Source organism: Peromyscus eremicus, chromosome 13, assembly GCF_949786415.1.
Source record: "Peromyscus eremicus chromosome 13, PerEre_H2_v1, whole genome shotgun sequence".
Classification (NCBI taxonomy): Eukaryota; Metazoa; Chordata; class Mammalia; order Rodentia; family Cricetidae; genus Peromyscus; species Peromyscus eremicus.
This window is the reverse complement of record NC_081429.1, coordinates 1,346,185-1,364,251: the sequence shown is the minus strand read 5'-3', so window position 1 is coordinate 1,364,251 and position 18,067 is coordinate 1,346,185. Positions and strand designations below refer to the sequence as shown.

At 45.7% G+C, this 18,067-nt stretch overlaps 1 protein-coding gene across 2 annotated transcripts in view; it reads right to left on the bottom strand.

Annotated features, from left to right (window-relative positions):
- Nucleotides 1-1,798: 1,798 nt before the first annotated feature.
- The window catches only part of Fbxo36 (F-box protein 36), a 57,206-nt gene continuing 40,937 nt past the window's right edge, over nucleotides 1,799-18,067 (bottom strand). For both annotated transcript variants that reach the window (XM_059278595.1, XM_059278596.1), the window contains exons 3-4: nucleotides 11,710-11,882; nucleotides 1,799-2,146 (exon numbers count right to left, since the gene is read on the bottom strand). In XM_059278595.1, the coding sequence (XP_059134578.1) occupies nucleotides 1,961-2,146; nucleotides 11,710-11,882 (359 nt within the window). In that variant the 3' untranslated portion in view covers nucleotides 1,799-1,960. The remainder of the gene's footprint in view (nucleotides 2,147-11,709; nucleotides 11,883-18,067) is intronic.

The window sequence follows — 18,067 nt, the reverse complement described above, 5'->3', positions numbered from 1 at the left end:
TGGGGGTCCGATGGTGAGAACGATATGTCAGACTGCAGATGTGGGAAATGGCTAGAGATTGAAGCCTGTGATGGGAGCCACCATAGCCGATGAAGGCCAAGGACACCAGAGGGGCGCCAGATGATCAACAGTCATTCCCACAAATCTAGGGAACTGTTTACACTGGCTGGAAAGGGAGAACTCGACAATCGAAGTAGCTGGCGTTGTGTGAAGCAGTCCGGCAGCCAGGTAAATGGGAACAAAACCTCAGTACAGTGTCCTGGGCACAGAACACCAGAGATCCTGCTTTGTCTCAGCACCAATGTTATTTACTATGCAGCACTGTTTAGCATGAAAAGAAAAAAAAAGCCACGAGGCACAACAAAACCCACTATAAGAGTTTATTAGGGGGGTGGAGAGATGGCTCAGAGGTTAAGAGCACCGACTGCTCTTCCAGAGGTCCTGAGTTCAATTCCCAGCAACCATATGGTGGCTCACAACCATCTGTAATGAGATCTGGCGCCCTCTTCTGTATACATAATAAATAAATAAATCTTTTAAAAAAAAAGAGTTTATTAGGGGAAGGGGGACAGAAGGGATGTGCTTAAATTGTGCAGGAAAAGGGGGGAAAGGTTGTGGGATCTGCTTTTATGGATTCTCCTGAGCATGAGTATATGGGCTTACGTAGCTATACCATGCATGCACATAGATTACGTGATCATGCTGCACGCAAATTATGTGACCACACAGCACACAGATTACGCAGGACATAAGGCCCCAGAATGACTAAGCGTCTTGCCAGAGCATGCATGGTCATGGGAGGGTGGCTAGGAATTCCATCAGGTGGGAGGGGGCGGATCCTTACTGCAAAGTGCTGTCAGGCTGCATTCCCTTCAGAAAGCAGTGCTCCTCCCCTAAGAACTGACAACAGTTGGACAGTGGTAGCATCCTCTGAGTGAGGGCTGCCTGCAGAATGTCTGGGCTTTCCCAGCCACGCTCCAGTGCCATACCAGGGGTGGTTTGTGTGGTGGATGACACCTTGGGCCCACAAGGACAGTGACTGAACACAAACTCTGCTAGACAAAGTGGGGGAGCAGCTGTACCTTCCTGGGGTGCCTACACGGCACCTGCACCTCCAAGTGCACCCAGCGACCCGTGCCACAGAGGGATGCAGGAAACATAACACCAGGAAAACAATTCAAAAGCCAAGCTGCTATTCTGAATGCCTAGATAGAATAGATATTTAACAGCTGGGCAGTGGTGGTGCACGCCTTTAGTCCCAGCACTAGGGTGGGGGCAGAGGCAGGTGTATCTCTGGGTTCAAAGCCAGCCTGGTCTACAGATCGACTTCCAGGACATAGGCTACAGAGAGAACAAAACAACAACAAAAGGATATTTAACAAAACTCCAGCAATGTGTTGGGGGTATGAATAGAGTGCTTACTTGGCACACAGGTAAGCACCTCATGAAGGGCATGGTGGTGAATGCCTGTAATCCCAGCAGTGGAGAAGTGGAGGCCAGAGGATCAGAAGTTCAAAGTCATCCTAAAGGTCCAGCTTGGGATCCCTGTCTGATACAAACAAAACCATAAGCCTGCTAATAACTCTTTATTGTTAGTTCATACACAACAAGTGCCTCTTTCCCCAAGGGCAATAGGGGATCTGGAAGGTGGTGGCCTGAGAGGCTTCCTGTCTTGTAGCCCTAGGTCCTTGGGCCCTGGGTTGGCCTGAGAAGGACGGAGGTGGTTGCTCAAGCAAGGCACTGGGTGGATTTGCGTGTGTGTGTGTGTGTGTGTGTGTGTGTGTGTGTGTGTGTGTGTATGTGTGTGTGTGTGTGTGTGTGTGTGTGTGTGTGTGTGTGTGTACAAAATGTGATTTTCAAGTGATTCCTGGAATCAGCAACAATTGTTGATAAAAGAGAATGAAATTTAGATCTGAAGAGAAGTACCATCTGTGGCCCCACTGATGGGGACAGCTGGCCCCTAAGCATGCTTCTTCTCCTGCTTTCCCTGTCTTTTCTTCCTGCGAATCTGCCTCTGGAGCTGGATCTTGTTGGTGAAGAACACCTGTCTCCAGCCCACGTCCTTCGCCAGGGCCCGCATGTCGGGGGTGATGGTGTCACAGGCCAACTGAACTATCTGCTCCCACAGTGAATCAGACTTGCACAGCTGCAGGTGGAAAGAGCCAGAGGTGGGTTAAGGCACATTGTCCACTAGCTCACACTGCCACTATCAAAGGAACGAACACCTGCTGCCTGGGAGGTACTGTGTGACTTCTGCTGCCACAAAGGTCTGGCAGGAACTGTCCCTGTCAGAGAAGAGGCAAACACATTGGTATCTACAGATACCCAGGGGACAGCAGAACAAAACAAGTCCTGCACTCGGTTAAGATTTGAAACCCAGGGCTCAGCGGTTAAGAGCACTGGCTGCTCTTCCCAGCACCCACAGCGCAGCTCACAACTGTCTGTCAGTCCAGGTCCAGGGGACCCAATACCCTCACATAGACATACATGCCATCAAAATACTGATGCACATAGAATTAAAAATAAATCATTGGGGCTGGAGAGATGGCTCAGAGGTTAAGAGCACTGACTGCTCTTCCAGAGGTCCTGAGTTCAATTCCCAGCAACCACATGGTGGCTCACAACCATCTGTAATGAGACCTGGTGCCCTCTTCTGGTCATACATGCTGTATGCATAATAAATAAATAAATCTTTAAAATAAATAAATAAATAAATAAATAAATAAATGATTTTTAAAGGGGGGGGCTGGTGAGGTGGATCAGAGGTTAAGAGCAGTGACTGATCTTCCAGAGGTCCTGAGTTCAATTCCCAGCAACCACATGGTAGCTCACAACCATTGATAATGAGATCTGGTGCCCTCTTCTAGCCTGCAGGCAACATGCATATTTAAAAAATAAATAAATTTTTTAAAAAAAGATGTGAAATCCAGGGCTTAGTTGGTAGAGTGCTAATCTGGCATGCAGCAGGCTGTGAGTTTGGGCCCCAACACTGCTTTAACTAGATATGCAGGTGCCTGGGAGGTGAAGGCAGGGGGATCAGAAATTGAAGGTTAGCCTCTGCTAGCTGGTAAGGTGGAGTGTAGTGTTGACTGCTCTCCTTCCAACACGAGTCAGGGGCGGTCTCTGAAGCATCTGAGGTGGCTATACTGGCAAAGCTGTGCCCTGTTATGGTCAGAAGTCCAGGGTCATCCTCAGCTACCCAGAGAATCTGAGGCTAACCTGAACTACATGAGGCTGAGTCTCTAAATAGCTGTTTTAAGGTCCTATCTACATAAACAGCAATGAAACAGCCATTGCGGTTACATAATGCAAGTTGAGCAGTGACACTGAATCATATGTTTCATACCCAAGCATTTGTGGCTGTGTTGGGTTTGTTTGTTTTTTGAGACAGGGTTTCTCTGTGTTGTTGCCTGTCCTGGATCTCACTCTGTAGACCAGGCTAGCCTCGAACTCACAGAGATCCGCCTGGCTCTGCCTCTCAAGTGCTGGGATTAAAGGAATGCGACACCACCACCTGGCGATGTTGTTTGTTTTTAAACAGGGTCTCACTATGTAACCCTGGCTAGCCTAGAACTTGTTATTAGACCAGGCTGACCTCCAACTCACAGAGCTCTTCCTGCCTCTGCTCCTGAGTGCTGGGATTAAAATGTGTGCCACCATCTGTTTTTTAAGACAGAGCCTTGCTATGTACCTCTGGTCACCACCTCTCAACAATCCTACTTGAGCCTCCTGAGTACAGGCATGTATCACCACCCCCAGCTCCAAAACACTTACGCTTTGCAGGTCATTCATTCTCCTGCCCCATTTTCAACATTACTGTACTCAGTTTACACATTCTAACTATGAACAGCAAAGGAAAATTCTTAGGGAATGTCCTTTTAGAAAAAAAAAAATTTTAAACCGGGTGGTGGTGGTGCACGCCTTTTATCCCAGCACTTAGGAGGCAGAGGCAGATCTCAGTGGGTTTGAGGCTAGCCTGGTCTACAAATCGAGTTCCAGATCAGCCAGGGCTGATCAGTGAGACTCTGTATTAGCATTTAGGCATCTGTACTGGCCTGCCCTGAGGATCCTCAGCTGCAGCCACTAAGAGCACATCCTTGCACATTTGTTTCCTTATAAACGTCGAGCTTTGTACACCTCCAGTCTTGCCTTTCTCTTTCCCTTCCTTGTCCCCAGGGACCGGTTCCTGCCTCCTTCTCTGCCCCTTCTCCCCTTCCCCTCAGTAAATCTCCTACATGGGCCCTGCTGTATGGTGTGACTCCTTCCTGCTGTTTTTAAAATACAACACTCTGTCTCTAGATAATGAGAGTGACAGCAACACCACACACACACACACACACACACACACACACACACACACACACTATTCTAGGTCCCCTCAGCACCCCCAAACCAGCCTCGAAGTGTGGCTGACAACCGTGAGTTCACTTGCTCGCCTATCTGTTTGTCCAGAGTTGGGGAATCCTCTTTAACCGGAGTTTGTGGACTGAAGAATAAATGTCCCTGTGGGCCAGTGAGAGGGCTCAGCAGTTAAAATCGCTTGCCTAAAAAGACCAAGGACCCACTTTGACCCCTGGAATCCAAGGTAGAAGGTGAGAATTGACTCTGGTAAGATGTCCTCCGACCTTTACATCCATGGTGCAGAACAGCCACCCACATACATATCACACACACACACACACACACACACACACACACACACACACAATTTAAGAAAAAAAAAAATTTTAATCTGCCTCCTCAACTAAAACATGAGAGTGGACAGTGCTTTGTTTTGGGGTGTGTGTGTGTGTGTGGGGGTGTGTGTGACAGAGTCTCACTATATAGCACTGGCTGTCCTGGAACTCACTATGCAGACCAGGCTGGACTCAGACACACAGACATCCTTCTACCTCTGCCACCCAGGTGTGAGACACCACACCCAGCTGTTTTGTTTTGTTTCTGAGGCAGGTCCCATGTGCAAACAAACATGCTTAGTAACTGTGGTGATAAATTGTATACCCCAATAAAGCTTGCCTGGGGATCAGAGGACAAAGCCAGCCACTATATTAAACATAGAGGTCAGGCAGTGGGTAGCACACACCTTTAATTCTCGAATTCGGGAGGCAGAGATCCATCCGGATCTCTGTGAGTTCAAGGCCACACTGAGAACAGAGCCAGGTGTGGTAGCACATGCCTTTAATTCCAGCACTAGGAAGGAAGGAAGATGGCAGGGCACAAAAAGATACATAAGGCGTGAGTAAACAAGAAGTCCCTCTCCTGAGGCTGAGGATTACATAGAGGTAAGAACGTGGCTGACTTGTTTTGTTTCTCTGACCTTTCAGCTTTCACCCCAATATCTGGCTCCAGGGTTTTTTTTTTTAATTATTAATAAGACCATTTAGCAATTCATGTTACAATTACTTCTAAGCCACAAGAAACATGGTCACAGTCACATCACAACCATCACTGTCCTTTCCCTGTGTGTCTGAACCTCTCTAACTGCACTGGGGATTTCTTTGAGTCAATTCTGGTGCAGTTGGAAGAAAAAGAATAGCATGGACGCTTGCTCTGATTTAAGGTCAGTAAGCGGGCTCCCAGGCAGGTGACCATGTGGCTGCATAGCTTGGTGAACTTCCTTCAGTTCAGGGCCGGCCCTGCACCTGACAAATGTAGAATTCTGCCTTTCTGGCATCCGAGACACCTGCAGGGCACTCTCTAGTCAGCAAGCTCTGAGGAAGCTTCCTCGCTTGTTTATACTTAACAATACAGCCATTGAGCCCACCAGATCCTTAGCTGCAAATCACTATTTCAAAAATATAAACAAATTGATATAGCCCTTGCTTTAAGAATTACTTTTTATTTTGGGTCTGGTGTATATGCTAATTGTGTGAGGGTTCCTCAAAGCTCAGAAGAGGGTGTTGGAACTCCTAGAGCTGTAGCCAGGTGGTGGTGGGGCACGCCTTTAATCCCAGCACTTGGGAGGCAGAGGCAGATGGATTTCTGAGTTCGAGGCCAGCCTGGTCTACAGAGTGAGTTCCAGGACAGCCAAGTCTACACAGAGAAACCCTGTCTTGAAAAACAAACAAACAAACAAAAAAAAAAAAAAAGAAAGAAAGAAAGAAAAACAAAACCAAACAAAAGTATCCACCTGACATGGAAGCTGGCAACCAAAGGAGTCCTCTAGAAAAGCAGCAAGCCCTCTTAGCCCCTGAGCCATCTCTCCAGCCCCAGTGCCTACTTTATTGAAGGCATCTAAACACCATATCCTTGGAGCTGACCCAGGCCAGGCACTCTATCAAGGGAGACATACAAACTTAAGTGACAGGAGTCTTCAGTTGGATAGGGATAAAAACCAAGGGAGGTAGGACATGCTAGTACAAATGCCACATTGGGGTGTTACTATGTAGCTCAAACTAGCCTAGAGCTCACTGTGTAGACTAGGCTGGCCTCCAACTCACAGCTATCCTCTTGTCTCAGCCTCTCAAAAGCTGAAATGACAGTTGTGAGCCATCATAGCTGGCGTCAACATGTACGTTTCAGTATACATAAAGCCCTGGGTTCAACCCCTAGTGAACATGTATGCACGTGCACAAGTCTCTTAAGTGTGTGTGTCGGGTGGGTACTTAAAAGTCTCAGGCACTGGCAAAATGGCTCCGTAGGTGAAGGCATTTACTGCCAGAACTGACAACTTGAGTTTGATTTCCCAGAACCCATAAAACAAAAGAGAATCAATTCTCATTGGGTGTCCACTGACCTCTACACTAATGAGGTGGCACATGAGTGTGTGTGAACACACACACACACACACACACACAAATAAAAAATAAATAAATGTAATTTTAAAAGTCTAGAGTGGGCATGGTGGTGCACACCTTTAATCCTAGCACTTGGGAGAAAGATGCAAGCAGATTTCTGTGAGTTTGAGGTTAGCCTGGTCTACATAGCAAGTACCAGGCCAACCAAAGCTCCATAGTGAGACCCTGACTCAAAAAAAAAAAAAAAAAAAAAAGTTGAGGCTGTGGCGCAGTACTGTGGCAGAGTACTGCCCAGGATGCAGGGCCTTAGATTCAACCCACAACACTTCATTAAACTGGGTATGGTGGCACATGCCTATAATCCCAGGACTTCTGAGGATCTGAAATTTAAGGTCATCGGTCGTTACATAGTGAGTTTTAAAAAGGGCTGAGGAGATGGTGAAGTAGGTAAAAGCACTTGCCATGCAAGCTTGGCAACCCAAGTTCAATTGCCAGAACACACATAAAGATGGAAGGTGAGACCTAACTCTACAGTGTTGTTCTCTAGTTCCATGTATGCGCACACACACACACACACACACACACACACACACACACACACACACACCAATCACTAAGGACAGCCTGGATTTAGAGAACTGGGGATGTTACTCAATGCAGGTTCAAGGCTTTGCCGCAGTAAAGGCAGGACAGTGAGAATGGGAGAAACACAGCATGCCTGAGAACTGAAAGGGACTTAGATGCACACCCAGGGTAAAGAGACATCACCAGATGCTCAGTTCCTGGTGAGTCCCTGCACTGACTGGAGGAAACAAATCCAGACCTGGCAGAAGTTGTCACTAGGTCCCTACCACTGGATTGTGGTTACTTCTGCTTGGGTTGGGCGTGATGGCACATACCTTTAATCTTAGCACTTGGGAAGCAGAGGAAGGGGGATTATCTATGAGTTCCAAGCCAGCCAAGGCTATGTAATAAGACTTTAACTCAAAATAAATAAACAAATTAATTAATATAAAAAATAAAGCTGGGTAGTGGTGGTACATGCCTTTAATCCCAGCACTTGGGAGGCAGAGACAGGTGGAGCTCTGTGAGTTCAAGGCCAGCCTGGTTTACAAAGTGAGTTACAGCTCAGACTTACACAGAGAAACCCTGTCTTGAAAAATAAAAAAATAAATAAATAAAAATTTTTTTAAAAAGGGCTGGATAGATGGCTCAGCAGTTAAGAGCACTGGCTGTTCTTCTAGAAGACCCAGGTTCAATTCCCAGCATCCATATGGCAGCTCACAACTGTCTGTAATTCCAGTTCCAGGGGCCAACACCCTCACACAGACATACATGGAGGAGGTAAAACACCAATGCACATAAATAAAAACTTTTAAAAAAAGAAAAGAAAATATTTTAAAAGATGTGCAAACAAACAATTACTCATAGTACTTGTTTCTGGTCCTCTACTTTTAGAAGATAAAAGTCAAGTCCAAACAAATGTAAGCCATATATGATGACATACACACCTATAAGCCCAGCACTCAGGGTACTGAGGCAAGAGGATCATGCCTCAGTTATATAGTTCTATAGCAACTTAACTTATAGTGGGATCTGGTCTCAAAAATTAAATAGAAATAAATGAAAAATGAATTCTGCATACTAATAAATCACATTACTCCAGATGAATTCTAATAATGAAAACATTTTACTGTCATTACTGTGGGGGAAATGCCAATTCTTTGGGTAACAGTGTGATTTGAATCATCTGAGAAAACCTGTTCTGTTATGTGAATGTTCCTCCACGACTTCACAGCTAAATACTGAGCTAGCCAAGGTTCTTCAGCTGCCAGCAACACACTCCAGCCAAAATGGGGGTGCAATGGCACATTCTAATGTGTTTGCCTGTGGGGCACAGACACCACTGCAGAAGTGGATGAAGAGGCAGGAAACCAGGGCCCTGTCCTAACAGGCTGAATTTGGTGGTGTCCTCTCAGCACATGCTGCTAAGGATTGAGAGTGCCAAGAGCCAGAGTTTCTCTCATCAGCCTCAGGTGGGAGGGCAGGAGGACAGGGCCCACCAACTGCCACTGCTGAAGAAAAGGAAGTGGATGTGGGTCAGTTACTCCTGGAAGTCCCCTTTTTGTTTGTTTTGGGTTTGGGTGGGTTTTTTGTTTGTTTGTAGCTCTGGCTGTCCATCTGTAGAACAAGCTGGCCTCAAACTGCCTGCCTCCGCCTCTGGGGTGCTGGGATTAAAGACGTGCACCTCCACTGCCCAGTAAACATTTTTAAAAAGGATTTATTTTGATTTATGTACATATGTATATGTCTCTGTGTGGAGGTATGTGCATGTAAGTTCAGGCACCTGAAGAGGCCAGGAAAGGGTCTTAGTTGTTGAGCCTCCTGAATGGGTGCTGGGAGCAGAACTTGGGTCTACTGCAGAGTCTCACTATGTAACTCTGGCTAGCCTAGAACTCACTATGTAGACCAGGCTAGCCTCAAACTCAAACCTGCCTGTGCTCCTGAGAGCTGGTGGTGCATACTCTTTACCAATGAGACCCTGTCGGCTCATCCTTAAGTACCGTTAGTGCCACCTTGCTGCCTCTGCCTCTATTCCTCTGCTTGGAAGGTCCTTTGACTTAAAATGCATCCTTCTTCTAAGCCTTTTCATTTTCACAATCCTCTTCAAACTGGTGTAGTACCTACTTTTCAGGAATGGCTCTCTGCAACATTTATTGGCCTCCTGAAATTCATTTAGCCCCCTTTGAAGATACCTTAAAATTTGTGAGGCTGAATGTAGCCATTATGAATCCATTAGTTCTGCTCCTTGTGAGCTGCCTGTTTTTTCTTTATGATTCTTTGTTGTTCTTTTGCAGAGCTGCCAGCTTAAGTCATGCTGGGATCAAGAAAAATGGGCCTTGGTGGTTTGTGTTTCTGGAGTTGTATCCTTGCCAGTGGATGCCCACACGCTCCAGAAGAGAATTTGACATTGCTGCTGCCGTTGTTGCTGTTATAGCAGAGGCGGCCACCACTGCTACTGTTTCTGGGATTGCCATTTCATAATTGGTTACTACAGCTAGCACAATGGAGACCCTGGCAGGAAAAGTAGCTACCACAGTTAGTTAATCTTTCATTCTATTGGGCATGATAAATTTAATTCAGTGGTTATATACATTTCGATTGGCTTTGAAAGTTATAAAATTTAGAAAATTTAAGTTCCCCTTGCTTTTGGGATACCATCTGACAAGGACTCCAATTTGCAATAAAGCTCGTTAAGGAAGGGAATGGCTCAATTGCCTTTAGCCTACTGGCTATGGGTGGGTTAGGACTTCTGTTGGTCTTTTCTGTGTCAAACACACAGATTGCAAGCCCAGTGCCACTTTGAGATCTTTGGCAGCAGTTAACTCTGCAGCTCACACACAATAAAGCCTGTGTGATAATGAGTATTCAGAGACGGGTAATGCTTAGGGGGCGCTCACCAACCTAAGACAGAGCGCCTGTGTGGCCTGGGCAGGCATCTCCATGACGGGTAAGGTGACTTGCTGACATCCTACACAACCTAAGTCAGAAGCTCATTTTCTAGTAAAAAGGGGACCTGTAGGGTCCTGGCCCCCGTTTTGGGTAACTGTTGCCTTGCTTGCTGACCTTGACCTTGATATCCTCCCTATGCTAATTCCCTGCTGGGTTCCACCCTCCTGAATGCTTAAGGAAAGTTTCTTGTCTGTGTATCCTGCATAATGGGCATTAACTGCTTAGATGCAAGATTGTAAAACATTGGTAGCGAACTTCTGCCCTCTGGGGTTCTCCCATTGTGCTGTAAGCCTGTATTTAAGACCTCTTCCTTCCTTCAATAAATGGCATTCAGCATTCAAAAAAAAAAAAAAAAAAAAAAAGAAAGAAAGAAAGAAAGAAAGAAAGAAAGAAAGAAAGAAAAGAAAAATGCACCCTTCTTTGCACTCAAAGCCCAGATAGAGTAACTCACTTCTAAGAAGCACAGGAAACCACTTGACACACAATCCTTGTGCCTTGCCCACATGTTTCTTGTCAAACCCAGCACATTACACTGTAATCACCTGTCTCTGTTTAGCAATCTGATATTTGATACTAAGTTCCTTGAGTGTGGGAATAATGCCATCTTGGTTGCTTGTGTCTGTCATAGAGACAAGACTCAACAAATGGTTTTGGAAATTAAACACAAGTAGACCAGGCATGGTAGGTCACATCTATAATCCCACAGTTTGGGAGACTGAGGCAGGAGGATTGCCATGAGTTCAAGACCAGCCTGGGCTACAGAAAGAGTTACTGTCTCAAAGGAAAAATAAGCTGGCCATGGTGGCATGGCCTATAATCATAATGCTTGAGAGCTAGAAACAGGAAGATTAAAAGTTCAAGGCTAAACTGGGTGTGGTGTCACACACCTTTTATCCCAGCACTTGCAAGGCAGAGGCAGACAGATCACTGAGGCCACTCTGGTCTATAGAGTGAGTTCCAGGGCTAAACAGAGAAATCCTGTCGTGAAAAACAAAACCAAACAAAATAGAAAAAGAAAGAAAAAAGACAAGAAAAATAAGTTCAAGGCTAGCATGTACTACATAAATCCTTATCTCAATAAAGAAAGAAAGGAAAAAAGGAAGGAAGGAAGACAGACAGACTCAGGGTCTGGAGGATTGGCTCAGCAGTTAAAAGCACTGGCTGCTCTTGCAGAGGACCTGAGTTCTGTTCCCAGTACCCACCTGGCATGTGGTTCACAGCTGCCTATAATTTTAGTTCCAGAGGATCTTCTGGCCTCCGAGGGAACTGCATGCACATAGTACATATACACACATGCAGGCAAAACACCCATATACATTAAATAAATAAATAGATAGATCAATCAATAAATAAAATAACAAAACCCCAAATAAACAAGGATAAAGAAGAATATGGATACCCAAGGTTAGTTCAGTGGGAGGGCTCTTGGTGCAGCTGACACAGCAGCGGGGAATACTACCTTTGCGAACCTGCTTGATGTCTGAGCGAGCCTGGCAATATCTTCAAGGTCCAGGTAGCAGATGATCTTTATCAGCAGTTTGTCTGAGAGCCGCTCCAGGTAGTCAAATTTACCTTCACACAGGTTGAAGACATAGTCTAATATTCTTGCACCAAATATTAAGGCGACTTGTACTGTAAGCCAAACCACAAACCAATAGTTACCTCCTTCAGTCACATGAAAACCATCAACAGGGGTTGGGGATTTAGCTCAGTGGTTGAGCGCTTGCCTAGCAAGCACAAGGCCCTGGGTTTGGTCCTCAGCTCTGGAAAAAAAAAAAAAGAAAGAAGAAAACCATCAACAATAAGAAACAGGTTTTGGAAGCCAAGTGGTAGTGGCACACACCTTTAATCCCAGCACTCAGGAAGCAGAGGCCAGCCTGTCTACAGAGAGTTCCAGGATAGCCAGAGCTACACAGAGAAAACCAGTCGTTCTTATTCTCACCAAGCTGTTTGTGGCGCTAAGAGAGTGGATTTTTGGAGGCATTTGTTTATTGTCCTGTTGATGGGGTTGGCTTTCTGTTGTTGCGAAATGGTAAGTCTGTCATGAATACAAATACGTGAGAACAAAGAGAACATGGTCTAATTAATGACTAGCAGTACACATCCCCACCCACCAATGGTTAAACCAGAAACATATGGAGGTGACATGACTGGCGATGCTCACCCAGGCTAGCAGCTAATAAAGAGTCAGCTAGAGACAGAGGAGGGAGCTCGTCACCCACCATTAACTGGGTGGACAGAGCAGACAAAGAGCATGATCATTTCTCTGGTTGTGCCAGGTGGACATGCATGAAATGTGAAGGTCCTCCAATGGCTCCATCGTTAAGCTTGGACTTTAAGGTTAAAAGGAAAAGAACCTGGCTGGGTGCTTTTAATCCCAGCACTCAGGAGGCAGAGGTCAATGGATCTCTGAGTTCAAAGCCAGCCTTGTCTACACGGTGAGTTCCAGGCAAATCGAGGATACATAGTGAAACCCTGTCTCAAAAGGAAAAATAAAAAGGAAGGACCTGTGAGATGGCTTGATGGGTAAAGGTTGCCAAGCCCAACAACCTGAGTTTGATCCCCAGGACCCATATAGTGTGGAAATAGAGAACTAACTTCCGAGAGTTATCCTCTGACCTCCACACACATGCTGAAGCACGCGAATGCACGCACACACAGACACAGACATGCTACATACATAACTAAGATGTTTTTAGCAATGAGATTGGAAACATCAGGGATGAGAGATAAAAAGGGCTTACACCTGTGTAGCCGCTAGTGCCAGTGTCAGCATGCTGGCTGTCCCCCCAAAGACCCTCCTCCTTGAGAAATATATACAAGGCATTGCTGCCCTTTACTGTTGTCGGATCCAAATTTGGCTATTGTCATTGTCAAAGACCTGACAGACAGAGGAGCTAGGGCAGGGAAACAAGCTTTATTGTAGAACTGGCAGACCAACAGATGGGGACCCTGTCACCAAGCCCATCTGCCCCATCAATCCATGGTAATTTTTACAGCCATCTTTTCACCAAGTCCTTCACCATGAGGTAAAGCATAGGTCTTGTTGAAGTTTGTCCCCACACTTCCACATAGGTTGTATCTTGAGAAAATAGTGACAAAAACATCTCTAGGCAGAGAATTCAACATTAAAAAGAGCAAAGATCTGGGTTTAAGAGGCTCACACCTGCAAATCCAGCACTAAAAAGGCATGGGCCTGAGGATCATGAGTTCTAGGCTAGCCTGAACTCTAATCAGCCAATCAGTTTCTTTTGGACACAACTTCTTTCCAGGATTTCTCCTTGACAGCAGAAAGAAAGGATTGTGAAGGGATATAAGATTCAGTAGACATTAAAGTCTGCAAACCCCTTATGGTGTGTGTGGGGGGGGGGGGCGGGGTGGCCCAGTACTTGGGAGGCAGAGGCAAGTGCAGCTCTCTAGGTTAGCCTTGTCTACAAAGGGAGTTCCAGGACAGATAGGGCTGTTACACAGAAAAACCCTACCTCGAAAAACCAAAAGTCTGCAAACCTTCCCCCTGCTACACACACACACACACACACACACACACACACACACATACATACACACACACACACATACACACACACACACACACACACACACACACACACAGAGGTAAAATTTTGTAAAAAATATTTCAGAGAAGGAAGGCAGGCAGGCTGGAGGACAGCTCAGCAGTTAAGACAATTTGCTGGTCTTCAGTTCTCAGTACCACTATCATCCAGCTACAGGGATCCAACTCCAAGAGATCCAAAGCCCTCTTCTGGTCTCCTCTGTCTCTGTCTCTCTGTCTCCCTCTCCCCCGTCCCCCCCCCCCATCCTCCCCCCTTTCTCTTACCTTCACTCACACAGACACCCTGGTATACTCAAATAAAATAATAAAAATAAATATTTATCTCCTTGCAGTGGCACAAGCCTTTAACCCCAGTGGGAGGCAGAGGATCTGTATGAATTCGAGGCTAGCCTGGTCTACATGTCAAGTTCCAAGTCAGTCAAGGATACATAGAGAAACCCTGTTTAAAAAAAAAAATCAATCAGTAAATAAATCTTTAAAGAATAATTTAAAGGAGTAATGCAAGACTCTGGCTTTGGTGTCCACAAATGCTATGCCGAGAGTGACAGAAAGATAAGGGGGGAGGGGACCTCAGAGACAAAAGCCACCTGGCCAGAAGGATAAGCCTGGACCTTGAATTGATTTCTTGGTTCTTCTCTATAAAAATGCTAATGAGAAAGGGATTGAGGAGGCTGATTCCGCTGGGGCTCTCTAGCCTGAGGGCTTTCTGAATAAGGCACTTGAAAGATTCGGTTCCTGGGTTGGCCTCTGTGATGCGCAGGAAGGTCTTTTACACTTCCCTCCCACCCCCAAATGATCTGAAACACAGTATACTGAGCTCAGTTGACTCGGATTATTTCATTTTTTCTTATTAAAATTCCTTCCTCTCCACTTTCTTTTAGCCCTATCTTTACATAATTTAGCAAATATAAGGTGAAGATAAAAAGCATTAACAGATGAATATTTCATGAAAACCATTATAGCTTTGCTTTGTATGTTTATTTTATTTTTTAAATGGGGGTTGGGGTTGAGACAGGATTTCTTTATGTAGCCTTGGCTGGCCAGGAACTACCTATGTAGATCAGACTAGCCTTGAACTCACTTCTGCCTTTCCAGCGCTGGAATTAAAGGCATGCGCCACCATGCCCAGCTCTTCCTTGTATTTTTAGATATTTTAGTTACTTGCAAAGGAGATTGTAGCTCACAAACAATAGACTAATGGAATACTTGACATAAATGTAAATTTGATGTAGAAGCAAGAAAGATGGGCCAGTTTTATTCGAGAGGCACAGTAAAGAAGCTGCCGACATGACCACCCCATTAGGGGGAAGGTTTTTATTGTGGTTAAGACAGAAAAGATCCAGAGGGATCTAAAAGGAGTCCAGAGCTGAGAACAAAGCAGACTGGACATGGCCAGGGAGAGTAGTGGAGACGGCAAGAGATGGAGTATAGTGTGAGAGTGGGAAAGCGTGAGAAGAGAGCGAGGGGTGGACACACCATTCGGGTTATGAGGGGGGCTGGGGGAAAGGGGACTTTAGACCTGATGAAAGATGGCAAAGCACACGGAGAGAGGGAGCCAATTCCCACAAACTGTCCTCTGACCTCCGGACTTGTGCAGTTACTGTGATATGTGTGCTGCAGACACACACACACACACACACACACACACACACACACACAATATGTAATACAAATTTTAAAATAGAAAAGAAGATCCCTCTCATCACTCCTCAGTTCTGAATAATCAAGGAATGGAAATATGTTTTGTTTGCTTTGGATTTTTTGTGACAGGGTCTCTCTACACAGCCCTGGCTGTCCTAGAACTCACTATGTAGACCAGGCTGGCCTCACACTCACAGAAATTTGCCTGCCTTTGTGGAGGTGCCCCAAAACAGCTTGCCCACACAGCTGCCATGACAGGCTTAGAGGCCCAGACACAGCTTCTGTGACAGGCTTACTAGCAGGCAACACCCAGACCCAGGAAAAGCCATAAGCTGACCCCACCCAGGGAGGGCCTACATCTTAAGGAGAAGTACCTGACATCCCAAACATTCCAACCATTAGATAAGGTGGCCAGATGTCCCAGAGTCTAGCACACACCTATTTTTGTTTTGCAGATACCCCTAGACAAATGTCAGCCAATCAGGGTCCTGAACCCTGAAAATCCCCTCACCCCAACCACTGCTATGATAAAAACTCTGCCCAGCCTGGGCTCAGGGCTCCCTGCCCTCACCACTGTGTCAGACAGACAGAGGGACCCAGCCCTGGAGCCTGAATATAATAAAGGCTCTTTGTTTTTACATACAGGATTTGGTCTCCCCTGTGGTCTGTTGGGGTCCATTCAATCTAGGCACAACGCCTTGGCCTTCCAAGTGCTAGGATTAGTGTGCAACACATTTCTTCACTTGCACATACTACACACACACAGCCCTCTCCAAACAATGCATCTAGCATCCTCAGACCCCACCTACATCTGGCTGCATGTACTTCTCTCTGAACAATGGAATAGTCTCCTCTTTCCACAACCAGCAAACTTGGACAATCTGTGCTCCACATTATGCCCAATACATGCTGGTCCCAGAACAGAAAGGCCAATCCAGCATGAGCTGGTTTGGGGTGCTTGACCCATGAAGCAAAATTGTGTCCTCAGGTAAACTTTCAGAGAGAATCCATTATTTATGTCTATGTAAAATTAAATCCATCTTATGTCTATGTAAAATTAAAATTATAAAATGCATATAATTCAAATCAGAGGCATTATGGGAAGGAACATTCTCAGCAGATAAGTGATTACATGACCTAATCTGTCAAAACAGAGAACCGCCCGCTATTAGCCAAACTCTTCCTTCTTTTGGACCCCGTAAGAGGAGACTCAAACAGTAACTGGGGCTCTTGAGCACCTCCAGTGTCAACCTTGACAGTGGGTTTCTGATCTTCTTTTTTAATTCTATGTGTATAAGTGTTTACATGCATATATACATGTGTGCCACATGCTTGTCTGGTGCCCACAGAGTCCAAAGAAGGGTCCCTTGAAACAGGAATTAAGGATGGCTGTGGTCCACCTTGTGGGTGCTGTACCATTTCTTCAGCCCCGTTTTTCTGATCTTTACTACTGTGTTGGAGTGTGTGTGTGTGTGTGTGTGTGTGTGTGTGTGTGTGTGTGCGCGCGTGCGCCTGCAGAAGCCAGAATAGGGTGTAGGATCCTATGGAGCTGAAGTTAAAGGTGGTTGTAAACCACCCAACTTGGGTGCTGGGTAGAAAATTCGGTCCTCTGGCAGAGAAGAAAGTACTCATGCCTTCTATGCTATCTCCCAGCCACTTGCTTTGCCTTTAAATCAAGTTTTCTTGCTACTTTTGCAAACCTGTGTGAGCCCTTTCCTCAATCCTTTGAATAAGGGGAAAGACAGGTGTGTTGTGGGATGGTTCAGTGGGTAAAGGTACTCAATACCAAGGCTGCTGACCTGAGCTCTGGCCTCAGGACCTATACCATGGAAGGTGAGAACCAGCTCTGATCTCCACAGTGCATCCTGGCAAGAGTGCACACACATTCAAGCACATACACAAACACAAATAAATATTTTTTTAAAGATCAAAACCTGGAAACACCTGTTCAGATATGGACCACTAGTAATAGCCTGAAGAATTTCCCTTTGTGGGACTGGAGTTTTGAGGGTCAAAGCCTGGACTCTGACAGCTACAAGCCCCAAATCATATCTAAACAAGCATCAGCAGAGATGGAGGCCAGATGCCAGACCCTTCCCTCATGATCATTTCGAACCCCACCTAACATTTACCATAAGATAGCTCAGGAATTTGTTGAGGCCCATTAAGGGAAAGCCATTTCCTCCTAATCATAAGAATAGAAACTGAGTCCTAATCTGTCCTGTCCCAGTGATTAGAACATTACATACTATTGTCTCCTCCCTTAAGAGTTAATCCAAATGAGCCTGTCAATCACCAGCCCAGAAGAAGCCAACCCCCAAAAGCTGGAAACATGCTAAAGAGATGAGAAGAATGCTGTCCCTTAGTGAGACAATATATACCCCAGGAGCCTTTCCTTCAAAGCAGGTGCTTGCTTAGGAATCATTACTGAGGGGCTGGAGAGATGGCTCAGCAGTTAAGAACACTGGCTGCTCTTCCAGAGAACCTGAGTTCAATTCCCAGCAACCACATGGTAGCTTACAAGTCATTGCTAAGCCTCCTCAGATTTCTGAATTCTAACTTAGAAGCATATATTTTCCTTTTCTCCTTTCTGTCTCTTCTT